This window comes from Haliaeetus albicilla, chromosome 9 (genome assembly GCF_947461875.1).
Source record: "Haliaeetus albicilla chromosome 9, bHalAlb1.1, whole genome shotgun sequence".
Lineage (NCBI taxonomy): Eukaryota > Metazoa > Chordata > Aves > Accipitriformes > Accipitridae > Haliaeetus > Haliaeetus albicilla.
Window position 1 is genome coordinate 42121366 of NC_091491.1, and position 17055 is coordinate 42138420.

A 17055-nucleotide genomic window follows, 5' to 3' on the forward strand; every position below is an offset into this window, starting at 1 on the left:
CACTCCCCCCAGTTTATATACTGGGCATGACGTCACATGGTATGGAATACCCCTTTGGCCAGTTTGGGTCAGCTGTCCCGGCTGTCCCCCCTCCCAACTTCTCGTGCCCCTCCAGCCTTCTTGCTGGCTGGGCATCAGAAGCTGAAAACTCCTTGGCTTGGTACAAACACTACTTCGCTACAACTGAAACCATCAGTGTTTTATCAACATTCTTCTCATCCTAAAGCCAAAACACAACACTATACCAGCTACTAAGAAGAAAATTAACTCTGTCCCAGCCAAAACCAGGACAGTGCCAAACACTACACCTGTGTCTGTGGTTGCCCATCCCTGTACCAGTCAATTCTTAATGCTAACATGTGCAAATAAATAGATAATTACCTTAGTATTTGAAAAAAGCTATCATTGAGGGTGTATTGCGATAGCTATGCCTCACATCCACATTTTCAGAACAACTGTTTTATCTTTTCTCCACCCACCTTCCCCTTCATTTCTCTCTCAAGTTGTCAGTCTCATTCTCAAGTTTTCTGTATCACTTGCTCACATGAGGAATAGAGAGGCAAAACAGCAAAACCTTCTACTCCTGACCAAACCTCAGGCATAAAGTGAAGATACAAAACAGGAAGAGTATTGCAACGACAAAGGCATTAAGCAAGAAAAATCATAAATGGCAATTTCTTGGGGCTACAAACAATTAATGCTTGTAGTTGAAACCACAGCAGCAATGGGAATGACAGTTTCTCCTCAATTTATTTCTGAAAACATGAAAAAATTTCTGGCCTCTTCAGGACAACCTTGCAAAGTGAGTTTCATGAAGTCCAACCTAAAACTTCTCTTAATCCACTTCTTTTTTTTGTTTTGTTTGTAATGTTTTAACAGCTTGTCATCAGTATAAGAGCATGATACAAATTTAATCTTCAATAATTACTACATGCTGTTTTGTAGCCTGCATTATAACAACCCCCAAGGTCCTGATCCTGTGCTTGAAAGCCTTCTCAGAGCAAGGGAGCAGGAGGTTGTCAACCACAAACGCTTGCTGGCAGCAGCACAAGTGACCAAGTTACCTGCCGTGGGATGGGGCCAAGCTATTTAAAAGATGCAGCAATTAGATGCAGCTCTTTGCATCCTCTGCCCAGGTCCCTGGGCTCCCTCTGCGCTGGAGTCCGGGGAGGACGTCCCACCCGAACCCTGGGGTGCTCAGGCATCGCGCTTGCCCGCGCCCACATACACGTACCCAGGTCTTGCTTGTTTGGTGGTGTTTGCATCAGGAACAGATTCTTACCCATTCAAATTCTCCTTAGCTTGGGGTTCAAGAAATGCTGCACAAAACACTTTTAAAAACATTTTTAGCGCCTACATCCGTGTTGTCATATAGAGAAAAGGTAATTCAATAAGACATCTTTGCTCACAGAACTGAGATTTTTATATAAATGAAGTAAAATTCAATTATCCAAAGTGTCAATAGACACTACTCAAAACAACTGTTTGAAATTGATAGAAGTAAGGATTTTATATTAAATCAAACTGAGCATACCCACATAGTAAGTATATTAATCTCTTTTTCAATATTCAGCAACTTTTAAGCTTGTTATAAGTTCAATTTCTTACAATTTCTGGGGAAAGCATTATTTTAAAAGCTATTTTTAAATTCCCACGAAACAGGTAAAATATTTTACAGATTATTTCATCCTTTCTGCATGTAAACCAACACGTTACCCATCCTTCTAAAATTGTTTGCATAATTAGAAATTCAAACTAAGGCCATCAAGTTTTCAGTGGAAAGAACACAAAGAGCAAAATCAAAAGTAAGAAAACCATAATCAAAATGAGAAATCCATAAACATTTTATAAATTGGGCATTCAAAAATAGGCACCAATAAAAGGAAATTCCTCATACTTGTTGCCACCTGCCTCCCTTACTACTTTGCATAGCTAGAAAAGAGCAAAATAGAGGCCATCCTATTTAACTAAACAGTTTTTATTAAAGTAAAAGAAAAGCAAGAATCTATGAAGTAGCAAGTGATCCTATTAGTTCCACCAGACTAAAATCATACAGTCTACGTATGTGGTCCTTTCAGCCACATCTGTTATGAGCCATTTTGATACCAGAAAGTAGAGAATATTTGACTATCTATTTATGAGGCACCGAGTGCAAATTAGGGTTTTTCTCCCCATGGGTAGATTTGAAAAAATGCAATAGGTATTATAAGACACTTGCATTTTTACAACAGCTAAGGCCAAAAATACTTGCTAGATTCAGTAATTTTCTTTTTAAGGAATACATAATATGTAATAAAGATGCATGGTACAAAATTAAAGGGAGGAATTTGATAGTATAATCCAAAGATAATGAGTTAAATATCCAATACCCAGAATTGCTGCCAAACAGATCTGATAAATTTTAAATGCTTATGATTTGTATTCATCAATTTTTACCGCATATTGCTAATGTCATATTAGCGTGTCAGTTCTAAAGTTTCCTTTAAATAAACTCTGTCAAGAATTCTTTGCACAAAAATGCTCTATTCTTGAATGCTCTTTCAGCCATAGATTGAAATGCAGATTCCAAAAATAGATCAGTCACTTATTTCAACTCTAGACCTTTGAAAATCCAGATCAATTGCCTTTTGTCATCGTCTTTATAAGGAGAGTAAGAAATTTCTGCTTATCATCAGAGAAAAACATTCAGACTACTTTGGTAAAGGCAGCAATATTGATAGTTTGAAACGTCCACATGCTATTTCATATCACTACATTTACAGTTTGGAATATTCATCCTTTTTTAATCTTTATGAGAAAACACGGGCGCCGTACAACAATTTACGGCACAAATTAACCAGCTTTAGAGTTCTGAGGTATTCTGTCAAGCTTATGGCTTCTAGCAAGGCAGGATTTGAAGCAGAGCGAACTTTTTCCTTAAAATTAGCGATAGGAGCGCGCAAACGTTTAACACAAAACCCCGGCTCAAATCTTCTGTGCTTCTCCGTCTTTCGGTAATGAAGTCTGGGAAAGAAATCACAGACACCCAAGTGGTTTGGCAACTGTAAGTGACAGAAGCTCAGCTAAATCCTCTGTTTACACTGGGGATTAGCCGGGTAGATTGTGCGCCACAAACTGAGCTGTCGATGGTCAAGGGAACCTGCTCCCTGTCAGCCCGTGGGGCAGCGGCACAAAGCCCGGTCCTGGTAGGAAGTGACCCATAAACGTATCCCTACGAAGGATTTACACAAAGCCAGTCTGCCTCATAGAAACTCCATATGACCATTAACTGGCCTGCAAGGCCTGCCAGGAGGCCTAATTACAGGTCTACAGAGCCCAATAACAAAAGCTGAAGAGCTTTAGCCCAGGGATGATCTGCTTTATACTGACTTGAGAGAGTCCATATAGAGTGACAAAAAGAAAGAGGTTTAGCTTTAAAATTCTCCCAAGAGACAAAGCATTGTAGCTAAGTCTGGAAGGCCCACATGCAACATACTTCAGATAGGCTTAAACATACCACCCTCTCAAAATTAACATTCAACTATTGCCTGCTTAACATCTGCTCAAACATGGCAAGTTGCTGTGATATTGTTAGAGGATGCTAAAAAGGCTTTCTTGTATCTCAATATTAAGAAGGAAATAAAGTCGTGCAAATATAAATTTATAGCTGAGACCAACAACTTCTACTGAATGACAGTTTTTATAAATCAGACATAGTTGCCTTAAAAATTGAAGTGGATGCTTCAGTATCTTCAAGTATTGCCCTGCTTAATGAGAACAAAGATGCTGATATTAATCTACACAACAAAGAAAAAAATTATTTCACAAAGTGCATAGCAAAGTTGGCATGAATGAAGGACTTGGAGTCAAAACTTCTTGACAGTGCTATACCACCTGAATATAAACATGGCCATCTTCCCCTCCTCCCCTCACAAATACAGGTGAATATTTTTTATTTTACCAGTTCTCCCACAATGAGAGACCAGAAGTCACAATTCCCATCCCCAAAATGCACCAGAAAAAAAAAAAAAAAAAATCCAATTAAAGAGAGTCTGGTTTACTATTTGCTATCTTTTGTCTTTCAGAGAAATTGGCTGTTATTCCCTAAATTAATATCTAAGTAAAAGCAGATTTTCCCAAGATGCTAAATATCTACAATTCCTGCTGAGGCTGATCAGTTGGCCATTGGACCTACCTTCCCTAAAATCAAGCATGTCTGGTGATGAAGCAAGCAGCAAAGAGCGAGGGGAACACAATGATGTGTAATTAACTTTTTAAAACTATGGTCATTGTACTAGAACAGGACTTGGAAAAGTTGACATACTGAAAGCACTTTCAAACCTATACTCTGTAAATCCATAACATAACTAGTGCATTTCAATATACCACTTTCTCTTGCTTTAAAAAGCCACAGGGATAAAGCCACATAATTTCCATGTCAATAGGTTGACATGAAGCAAAAAAAAAAAAAAAAAAAAAAAGAGACACACACACACCAACACCTTCAGATTGAGAAGACAACTCTAACATGTAAATATTTCACTGAAACATCAGAAGAGTAAAGCAAAACAAGGACTGTCTAAACCTTTTTGTACCTTAATTCTTTTGGAAATCACACCCCTTATAAAGTGCCTCTTGTCTGTAGCGAATGTGGTACTTGGCATGAAAGCAGGGTTAGCTGTTTTACTAGCCTAAAGCACATGAACAGAGTGCAGCCAGCTTTTGGACTGACGTTTCCTATGCTTGGAGAAAGGTTGGGAATTCCTGCTTTTAAATTTGAACAAAATATCCTCAGACATTCTGCTCTCTGATAAAGCAACAGCCCAAATGCCTTCTCTTAAAAAATATGTGTGTATATTGCATACAAATATGTATTTGTTCCTGTGCCCAATCTGAAGAAAGCACCTGAACTTAAGCCCTGATATCAAATAGTTTTCCCTCAATTCTATATATGTTCCAGGTACTGAGAGAAGTTTCAAATGAAACGGTTATCAATGATAAAGAATTTCTCCCGAACATGACTTTTCATATTCACACACAGGCTGGAGGAGAGCGCAGGCAGCGTAGACGGGGCAGTATTCCCAGCAGAGTGCCAGTTAACCTGCCACCGTTCCTGCGCTATGTTTAATTAGTCAATATAAGTCATTAAAGCTACATTCTATTACCATTTCCAGCACAGACAAATGTGATAAAAATTAACTTCTCCACTTCAGCCGGGACTTGTTGCAAAGTTGTATCATTACTTACAGGCAATTTCTTTTCTCAAATTGAATGTCCAATAGCACACACACTCAATTTTTCCACACATACACAACAAACTTACATCCCAGTCTCGCTTCCCTTTTTCAACAGAATGCTTTAATCTACAGTAGCAGCACTGACAAAAGATATACATCGGAATTTAGACCATTTGATAGGGCTAAACAAAAGGGAAATATAGAGAGTAAAATAAAGAAAATAAATTAAAAATATCATGAGGCTATGGCGAATAGCAGATTATAAACTCAAGTAGGAGATAAATGTACTGCTGGGAAAGGCCGTAAGCAAACTTCAAAACCCACTGTCAGCTTCAATTTAAAGTCAGACTGCTCTTACAAAAACCACTGGTATTTTATAGACAAACTAGCTTCGGTTTATGCACATAAATGTTTGTCCCCTTACACAGTTAGGTACCATTTGCTATATTTGCATTATGTTTATCCAAAGGCATTTCCAGTATATTAAGAACCAAAAAATTTCCTAAGTAAGAAAAGTAAATTTTCTCTAGGTTAAGTCTTTCAAGGTATAGTAAGATATGGTAAGCTTCCGAATGAAATGAGCAAATATATTTGAATACAAACAATATAAGAAAATGTTAGATTATCATGGGAGATGGGATATTAATGGCATGGAAATGTCAGGGAAAGGGGAATGGAAATGCCAACACAAGAGCATGTCAATAGAGATGAACGACAAAGGGACCTTCCCACACACCTCACCAACACTTGTTGGCAATTTTGAGCCATTGCAGAAGGTAAGACTGTTTTGTTTGTCCAAACCATAGAGGAGTACAGTGTCATTAACAACCATTAAAATGTAGATAATACGTTCTGAATAAAGCACAGCTCTTCCCCCCCCACTTAGTGGGACTGGAGCAATTCCTATAATGTGTACAGCCAGATACTCTACAAGTTAATTCACAAGTTTGAGGTGGATACTGTATCGAGCGCTACATAGGCAAACAGCTTTGTTCATCACTACGAAAGTACAGATTTAAATTTACATTATATTCCATTATATCATACAGCATCATGCTACAACAGCAACAACAATTAACCTGTTGATTGTGAACTCCTTGAAAAGCTGCTCAGTAACAGTCTAACATAGATGTCTTTTCATTTTTTTAAACTTAAAGGTGAAAAAAGTGCTGATTTTGCGATAAGTAAACACACAAGAAGATATCAAAACACCATTATTAACATTTCCAACACTCCTCTCACACCAATTTAATAAAAATTCAATTTAATTGACTGAATACAGGACTGGGGGAAGAAAGTGGGGGGATGATCTCATAAATGCCTGAGACTACTAAGACTTAAATAAAGCCAGGAAAGAACTTCTTTCTGTATTTTGGATGTAAGAGAAACAGATTAACTCTCTGGAGTTATTTATGAACAGCTTGCAGCTTCAATCTAAGTTTCAGACTTCAATTGTGAATATCTGAATTTAACAATGTCATAGACCTCTTATATGTTTTTGGAAATTTTTGGGACCCAGGTCATGATGATATACAACCCATAGATATCTTTTATACATTTCCCAGGTGTTAAATTAAAAAATGAGGTGTGATAGATGTGAGTAGTATACACAAATTGTGCTTTTTTAGGTCAGTCCTGTCACATCTATTTTATAATTATATGCTTCAAAGATTTATTAAAAGTTATGGAGAACAATGAATGCATTTGAAGCTATACAATACAAAAGGCTAGGTGCATTTTTGAAAAAAAAAATCAGCAATGTGAAAAGATGGGTATTCCTTAAAACAGAAGGTTTCCGTAAGGGGAAAAAGTAAAAAATGGTGTTTCTTGGAAATTGCTGTTTTTAAGTTAAAAATACATATATGAGAGATGAAAGCTGAACTAAAGACAAATATGTATTTATCACAACGTGTATGAGGCATAGAAAGCTATCCTTTTTGCGTGACAAACTGACAGAGTTTTAATGGGAAAATTAAAATAAGATACAGAAATTAATTAGGATTACAAACCTCAACACAGACTACCACTTCAGAGCATTAAATCATTATTTTAATAATCTGAAGACAAATGCAAGTACCTAAGGAACATCCACTAATGTTCTATAAAAGGATCATTATTAATTTATAAATTTATTATTATTACCACAACCCTACTGCAGTGGAAGGTTCTCGAGTAATGTTTTCACAATCTTAGTGCAAGTGCATCAAAACGCACGCAGCTCTTGTAAATAACTGTTCGGAGAGCGGGTGAAGAGAGGACGCAAACCCCTCCATCGAACCCAGCAAGGAGCAAAACGGACCTTGGTCTGAGTTACACCACAGGTCGAATCCACAGCAACTTCCACAGGGGAAAACCTGGGAAGCGCGTGTCAAAGCTGCGTACTGAACACTATTAGATTAGCAAAAATAAACCAGAGAAGTGGAACTCCTGCCCATCTGGGAACAGCCATGTCTCTGAGCTTTAACATGGGCTTCAATACAACACTGGCAAAAAAGGCAGGATGAAAGGAATGATCTTCTCAGCTGTGGTATAATAGGACAACAATTTCTTTAAAGTTTTAGACCTTCCATCAAACTACAGGATTTCTCCAATTTTTATTTAAATTATAGTTAATTAATCCAAAATTAAAAATAGTTACCCAGATATGCCTCTTGCCTTCCTTCTTACTAGTGCCAGACTAAATCGGAATGTTTCTCTCTGTAGAGAACTAATATGTAGCTCAGCCTCTTGATTTGAGCCTTTTGGAAAGCTTGCTACATATTTCAGCTACAACTTCAAATAAATAAATATAGATATATACATGCACTAATTCAGTTCAGTGCTAAAAAATAAAGAAACAAAAGCAAATTTTTGAGAGTAAAGTCTCAGCAGCAGCAGCAATAAGTCTGAATGCTGGTTCTCAACAGCAAAAAAAAATTACTTTTTTTATCTCCTTACAGGGATTTACAAAGTGCCAATGATGCTGCACACCAGTTTCATCTTAACCAGAAATTGAAGTGAGCTATGGAGAAAGAGACTTAGCATTTGCCAAACAGAAAAGGATAAAATTACTATCTAATATTACAGAAGTTAAATATAAGAAGAATATAATTTTACTTATAATAGCAACACTTACCAGCTGCCTCAAGAACCAGCTGTAATCTTGCTTTGGCCTGTTCAGCAGGAGTCTGAAAAGAGAGGATTTATAAATCTTCATAACTGTTTGCACATTCGACACGCAAGATCCCCCATTACCAACCACGGCACTGCCACCACCAACGGGGAGCTCTCTCCTCCGCCAGAGACTCAGTCCTCCACGCCATCCAAAGAAACTTCCAGACTGAAACTACTACTCTCATATTTCAGTTAGAAACTACCAGGTAAATTTTCAGAAAATACCGTCCCATTTAGGTAGCGCTGTGGCACCCTGACCAGCCTGAGCACCCACCGCCACGGCCAGGCTGAAGCCCACCTCCAGCTCCTGCCCGAGTCCTCCAACAGCAAATCCGTCCCAGCTCCTTGGTGACCCCATTACACAAAAATATGTGGCTACATAAGCATGCTCCAAATCTGGTTTTAATATGATTAATATGGTGAGCTTTTCACACTTCTTCTGTTATCTGTTTTGATTTTTTCCTCTCCTTAAGGTATTTCTTCACATCTGTTGGGTTGAGGAACATATTGTTGGCTGTGTACCCACTATGCTAATTATTCCAAGTGATGTTTTACTGTGTCCAATGTGCTTGCCATCCCTCTAATTTTGAAGCCACTCAAATGTTTTCACAGTTAAATTTATACACAAACCACATTTGTCACGGAGTTCAGAAGTTGATTATTTCTGTAAGCATCTGAAAAGTTTGGGAGGTTTCTGCTCTGCACTAAAAACAAAACATGATGGAAATTTTTGGTGTCATTGTTCAGCTTTGAAAACTCTTCTAGGCAGATATTGCTACTAAAACATTTCTTCTGATAACCAGTCTAAGTGTACTCCCTTCCAGTTTCACCCCATTAGCCATACAAATGTTAAGCAAGGTAATCGGGCAAAGCTCTTCGCTATGAATGTCCCAACCGATGATGCTCTGTGGGGCAAGAGAATTTGCTTTTCTCAAAATCTCTCTCAACCAGAGACATCTCAGATTGCATTGTGCTTGAACACAGACTTTTACAGCAGGACTGATATCGTGTTACTGTAAAATATAATCTGTATAAAATGGCCTCCTTCTACGATTCATAAAAACCCCACTTTCTGATTTTTATGGGTTTATTTCTTTTTATTTATTTATTAACACTTTGTTTTACGTTATGTCTGTACCTATTAAGAGAGGCTAACTGATGACAAAGAACAATTCAATTTCTACTACAAGAATTTACAGACTGCTCCATTCATTAGCATGCAATATGAAAGACGTTACGTTAATCCGCAGACTGAAAAAGGAAATTTAAATGAAGATCCAGATTTTAGTTGTACAAAGGTCTAATATTTTTAGTTTAGAATTTTGCTAGCTGTCTGCACAAACCCAAAATTATTGGGCAAAATTTATTGTTATAACTACTATACCAATGCTACCATTAGAGTTGACCACTAATCTTGGTGGCAGCAAGAAAAATCTTGAAATTTATTGTAAAAATATCTTCAAATTTCTTCCTCTTGCAAAGAACTAATTATTACAATATGTTTTGGCATATTAAATACATCACTAGAAGAAAGAAAGGAGAGGAAGAAAAAGATCTGCTTTCCATCCAGAACAAACTTGCCCAACTTACTAAGTTTCAGAAAAGCCGTACTTGGGTTTGCGGTTTTTCCATTCCTATGACAACTTTAGATTTAAAAAAAAAAAATCACCAGGGTTACTTCAGTATGGCAAAATACTGCAGTGCAATTTAGCAGAGAAGGAAAAGTGTTTGGTCTAAAATACTACCTGCGCTCATGTCTTCACATGAACAGTGCAAGTCTTTGTGCAACCCCACCCATCGGTTGGGTTCTGGCATCCAGTAACGCTTACATTACATTAAATCAGTTTCCTATATTCGTCTTGTCCATTCTGTAACAAAGTGTTTGATTGACTTTAATGATCCACCACCCTCAGCATGAAGGGCACAGCACTGCCTGGGCCAAAGTGCATCCCCACAGCCTCAGCGGTTTGCTCGAGCATCCCCCCAGGCTGCGACTCGCTCCTATGGGCTGCCCAACACGGGCAGCAGCACGAGCCGACGCATTTCCAAAGCGGCTTTTTTCTGTAAGACTGGAGTGTGTCTCAAATGCTGTGGGACTGGTTGTGTTAAGAGATGCAGTTTTTCTATTCTTAAAGCAGTTATCCAGTTAGATACTTAACAAAAAATACACAGATCTCTCAAATGAAAGGATCTCTTCTTTTTGACAGCGAAACAGTCTGTTTAGTGCTATAGGCCGGAGAAAGAGATGTTTCACTGACAGTTATTACCGTATTCAGAGCCCACAGTGGCAACATCTAACACCACCACACCAACAATAATTCCCTGAAAGAGCAAATATTAAACCAGGCTCCAGACGGAGGAGAAGGGAAAGCAGCGAGCAGCGGTACAGGTGATGCCTTCCAGCACTAAACATGAAGCTCCACCAATGCTGACACAACCGCTCCCCCCTGCTCTGAAATGCTCCACACAGCTCAAAATGCTCTTTTCCCACTCCTCTCATGCAGGTATGAATGCGTCTTGTCGGTCTAAGGTAGGCTACACTAAAATTCTTCTTTTACTTAGCAATATCCCATTGGAAACTGCACGCGCCATTGCTTTGCAGGCATCTTCCCCTTTGCCCTGACCGCAGCCCTAGCGCTAACTGATACTCAATTGCTTCGTGGACGTTGGTATACCCACAGGAGAATTTCGTATAGATGCCTTTCTATTATCAATCGATATGCCCTGAACAACGAATGGATAAAGGGTTCTTAAATAAAGGTTACTAGCTGGGCTCCAGAAAACATTTGCCCAACTGGTGGATGAGGCCAATGCTCTGAGAAAATGGACAAAGATTAATTCTTCTGAAAATCACAATTAGACCCCCAAACAAGCCGTTAGCAATGTGTGAGAAAGACTGACTACTGGAGGTTAGTATTGATTTAGAAAACCATTAAGTGACAAACTTCAGAAAGACCCTCAGGAAACTTAAAAATGGTGAAATGATTGGAGTAGGAAACATTATCAGAGTGATGTCGAGCACAAGTTGCAAAATGAACCCTCATACTTTACTTACGGTCACACAACACAGAAGGAAAAGAATTCAAAACAGCGTAAAAAAAAAAAAAAGTACCAAGGATTTATAGAAACAGCTGATGAAGGTGACCACTACCTGTAAAAGCAGGAAAGGAATTCCCTAACAGGTACATCGTAAAATGACACGAGGTGTGTCAAGCATCCCTAACAGCAAATTTTACATACAGCAAAAAGTGTGTCGTAACACACTGGAATTATGCTTTAGAAAACCATGGTACTCTATAGGATACCATAAAACAGAAATATCCATGTGATTAGTAATTGTTATTAATATGTCAAGCAAAAATTTGATTATATGTATTCAATTTTTAAAGCAAGCTTTTTTAGGAAGATGTGGCACATCCTTCTTAACTTGTATTTCTTCACAGTATGTCTGCTGTATTACATTGCCACTGCTTTCATAAATAGTATATATTTAATAAAACTGCACTAAAACCAGTGTCTCATAACTTTAAATTTGGTGCTTATTATGTAAAAAACCACACACAAGTTGCTTGCCACTAGCAGCTACAGGAAGCAAGTCATGTGCTTGATGGGCAGCTTCAGACATGCCATCAGTGTCATATTTTGCTTTCAAAATAGTCAACTGCAAGAGAGATTCAGCTTTTAAATTTTACCAAACTAATTAACAGGTTGAAACAAACACTTCAATTCAGCTACTAGATTTTATTTTTCAAAATCCTCCTGCTACTTGTGAGGCATGATAAACATTTTTGACTGAAAAATAATATTAAAGTGAAAATACACTTGAGAACACTGAGGAAAAAATTTGAGGAACACTGAGTTTAAAAAGAGTCCAAACTTCTGTTTGACCTAATGACTGTGAATATTGTTAAGTAGTGCATGTGGCTCTTGTCAGCATTGGAAAACATTACATTATCACAAGATTCAAGCAGTTAATGATGCTGCAGTATTTTGAGTTGCAATGCTCTCTTACCTAATTTTTATGAATAAGGAATTTTCATCTTGAATATGTCACTGGTGTTTATTGTCCGTGCTAAAACTGGACACGTTCAATTCCTCCTATTTGTCACTAATGACATTGGTTGGGTATAATTTAACTACAAGACTTCTCTCTCTTAGAACATCTCTATAAAAGCCTAACAAACCTTAGTGCGATAGTGATCAGTTTTTGTAGGTTTTTTTACACAAATGTTTTATCTTCTCATTTGATAAAGACAAAAATAGCAGTCCTTAAGCCCTCTACATCTCTACCAACAGAGATGAGTGACAGCCCCTAAGTGCCATGCTTCCCAGAGCAAACATGATCGACATTCCTTAGCTGTCTTAGATACACGTGCTGCCTGAAATTATAATTTAATGTTCTACTTGCAAAGAGGATGTAGGATATCAAATTTGTTTAACAAAAATAGTCAAGTTCAAAATTTAAAAGTTTTTCCACTTACTAATAAAACCAGAATTTCCTACAGGCAGTATATTACATTAGAAAACTATGAAGCTATAGATCTCCCAACTTTGCAAGCTAGTTTGCTCATAGCAGTTGAAATGTCTTAATGTTATGTCTCTCCCTGCCCCTGAAGAAAAGGTTTGTGTCCAGGCTTCTTCCTGAAGAAAACTCACGGCCTCATGGCCAAACACCATTGTAACAGTGGCAATAGAGTATGCTCCTGCTCATATTTTAGGGATGATATTAGCACAACCACACATTGCAATTGAAAATAGAATATGAATTGTAGTTGTGCCAAATACAGATTTCCTCAGCAAGATGTTATTTCCTCAGGTTCAAATTGCTCTTGATGCAAATGTATACAGTAAAATTCCAGTTTAAAAAACAAAATCAAAACAATACCCATAGGACTCAGCAAATAAACACTAATTAAGTAACCTTATATATGATTTTGAAAGCTCAAATCCATCTTGCCCTTTTAACTCCAGCCTATCATCAGTTTCCTGGGGACATTTATCTAACCCTTCCCAATGCCTGATGAGCTCAAAAGAAGGTTAAGAAAAAAGTGTAACAAGAAAAAGAAAGAACAAAACATGAGTTTTCTAGTTGTCTGAAGAAACGGCTATCCAAAACTACTGGGAATACTTCCAAAGCGGGTCAGAAACCTAAAGCAAATCTCGTTTGCAGTGAATTCCAGAAAAAGAAAAGTTGGTGAGGCTGAGAGGATAAGAGAAATTCCCCAGCGTTACTGCAACCATGACTCTTCTAGAGGCTTTATCAAGTGATTCTGCTTGTACATTCTTCTCAGGCTTGCTTTTCACTCAAAACCAGAGGAACTGAACAGGGGGGAAAAAAAATAATAATATTGAAGCTAATCAACTCTTCCCACAATTCAGGAAACGCCTGGAAGTGCAGTCTTCTTGCATTTAAACCTGCACATCCTTAATAGTCTGAGACTCTAGATGGCAGCTGGTAGGCAGCTGCGCGCACGGATGGTGGGAAGGGCAGGAGGTGAGGTGAGGTGGTGGTTAGTTGGGATGAAGAGGAGAACTGTGTTGCAGGGATAACGGCAGCGGCCCTCCTGTTAAGCGGATGGAGGGCACACGGATAAAGGAGAGGCTCCGCAGAGCAAAAGGAAAAGCGATCACATTAATGTATTGTCTAAATGATGTCTTCAGTGAAAAAACCACCACATCTCATGAGTCTATTCAACCTCCTCAAATACACTGACACAGTAGCTTGGAAAGACAAGCTGGTGTTGTCATTGACGTGCCAAAAGCTTTGAATTAAAAAGTCCCGCATAAGAAAAGAAAAGAAGTAATCAAGGCACAAAACAAGCCCAGACCACTTCTCACAGGTATTAGGAACCGCTACCTGTTCCACATTAAAATGGAGACTGGTTTTACAGCTGCACTAGGGATCTGGGAAAGACATTGAATGATGGCATTCCATCAAATTTACAGGTAAATACAGGTTTTAGGGGTACAGCAGACTGACAGATTTAACCAGATCAAGTGATAATAGGAGCACAGAACAGGAGAAATTGTAATGCTGATAAATACAGAGTAATGCACATTGGGGAGAACTTCTCATCTACCTTACTGCCTTCTCAAAGAACAGCATCAATTCAGGAAAAAACAGTTTAGCATCGTTGTGGACAGCTAAAAGGAGACCTCAATGTATATCAGTAATGAGAAAAGACAAGGAAGAAATGACAAAAATTAAACAAAGGGGATAGATATGTAATTTCATTTTAATATATTCTGTAAGTCAGTGGCCTGCCGTCACCTGAAGTATTATACATCCCAATTCTAGTAAATCTATCTCAACAGAAAAAGAGCAACAAAGAACCCTAACCCCAGCTATCTTTTAAATGGAGTTTGATCAAATTATGGAAAAGATTATGTGACATGTTTGTTTAGCATAGGGATGGTTGGATTCCTTTTCAGTCATTTATTCCTCATTAGGAGATTAAAAAACATGAAAATTACCAAAGAAACTGAAAATAAAGAACTTATTTGTATTAGAGAATACCTCACAGGACCATACAATATTAAAAAACAAAAAAAAGGGAGATTGAGAACTTGTAATCATCACCTTTTTCTTACATGAGCCAGAGCAAACAATGAATTTGAGCGTGGCAAATTCAAAATTGACAGAGGAACATTTTTTCACATTAAACACAAAAAAATTCCCAGAGAAGAATTCATAATATGACTTAATAACAGAGAATCATAATAAGCATATCTGGCACTATTTGAATTAAACTTCTACATTTTCAGACATAAATCAGCTTAAATGATTGGATGTTAAAACGATATTTACGTCTAAGTCAGTGTTTCTTTGCTGATACGATCAATCAGTAATACACTCTGATATAGGCTATGGTAGGACCAGTGTCCTGACCTAATACAGATCTACCTGTTCTAAAAAGAATGAACGTTTGAGAAACTGTGGTAATGTATAAATTGGGAAAAAGTACCCAGTAAGAGATGGCACTGATTCTGTTCACTTTACAAGCAAGTAAGATTTTTCCCAGATTGCTTCCTGCCCAGAACTATCTTTCTATTATATACCACGAAGAAATGAGAATTTGTCTTTACTACTATCCAGCTGACATATTAGCTGTATGAAAGTGTTCAGCAGCTAAAAATGAAACACACGAAAATTACATTATATTGACACAGCAGTTTTACACTACTACTACTATGGAGGATGAAATTGGGGAAAGAAAAGGGAAAAAAAAAATAAATCTGAGGAATCGTCAGGCTGTTTACAGTCTCCAAGAAGCACAGCAGACAACTATAGATACTAACAAGCAGGAATATTTTTTTATTGCAAAATCCCCAGCATTTTCTTACATTCGATAAATAGCCTGAACAGGAACAGAAAACATTTTAACCCCAAGAAACAGTTCATACTGCATTTGCCAAGAACTTTAGGCTTTTTATGGACCTCCCATCAACACATGCTAGCTATGGTTTAAGGCAAATTACTACAATGTTCCAGTACAGCGTTGAAATAGAATGGAGCGTAACAAAAATGTTGATCTTAAATGTTGTCAGACCTACACAATTATCAAAGCACGATATACATGAATTATAGTGGAGAAAAATCATGTAAAGCATGGAATAATAGTGATATCTGTCCATCAAATACACAGATGCTTTTGGCATTTCCATACAAAAAACAAAGCAGCCAGCATCAGCAACATACTAACTAGGAAAGGGCAATCATTACCCCCCCAAAAATAAAAGAGGAGCCAGAAAAGCCGTTTTTCCCTTTAATGTATGTAAAGGCCACAGAAAAAATATGACAAATGATGAAGTGAGAAGTACAGCTTAACTAGCGACACATACACCCCACTAAAGAGATAATCAAGCGGTATCTGTTTATGGAAGAAGGCTCTCCCAGCCATAGCCAGGAAAATAGCTGTACCTTGACAGAAAGGTCCGGAAAACTTTTCCAAGCTGCACAGACAGCCCTGTTCAGTCCTACTCCTCCTAGACTGCTGATTTATCAGAATTGGGAAGGAAAGATAACAAAAGGCAATGATATGGCCCAATCATTAAAATTCAGAGCCCAGAGAGGAAAGACAAAATTGTTGGCATGACTATAAAGTCACAGCTATAAAGCTGCTAAACAACTTAATGGAACGTTAGAATTTTCTGTTAAAATACAAAAGAGTATTTTGACTACATGCTTTTCATCCAACTGAATTTTCATACAAAATTGAGATCAAAGGGGAAAACACATTATATTGTCCCTAAACATAACAGACACTTTGACATGTGCCGTATCTCGAAAGCATAGGATTCAGAAAAACCTTTTCCTTCTATCATCCAGGACATAAATGGTCATTAAAGCATTTGGATTTGTTAACTTTAATCACAGATTCTTACATACACTCCACTTAACTAGGCTTTTCTTCCGAGAGACAGGGGTTTCCAGAGCATCTTCAGAGAGCCATTATACACAAGGTGGTCAGGAAAAAGTGCATCTTACTTTAGATTATTACCGAATCAAAATTTGAGAAAAAGTAACAATGGCTTACTGGAACAAAATCAAAGGCAGAAGGCAAGGTTTGTGGCAAATAGCCATGTATAGCTCAAACATATGTCAGTGATTTTCATTCGGCATTCAAATCATTTTGCATATTGCTGTAGCAAGTGCTCCTCTAAAGGACCGTAAAACATAATGTAT

The 17055-nt window shown here is 37.7% G+C and overlaps 1 protein-coding gene across 2 annotated transcripts in view; it reads right to left on the reverse strand.

Moving 5' to 3' along the window:
* The window catches only part of RSRC1 (arginine and serine rich coiled-coil 1), a 172685-nt gene that overhangs the window by 71842 nt on the left and 83788 nt on the right, over nucleotides 1-17055 (reverse strand). For both annotated transcript variants that reach the window (XM_069792859.1, XM_069792858.1), the window contains one exon: nucleotides 8332-8383. In XM_069792859.1, the coding sequence (XP_069648960.1) occupies nucleotides 8332-8383 (52 nt within the window). The remainder of the gene's footprint in view (nucleotides 1-8331; nucleotides 8384-17055) is intronic.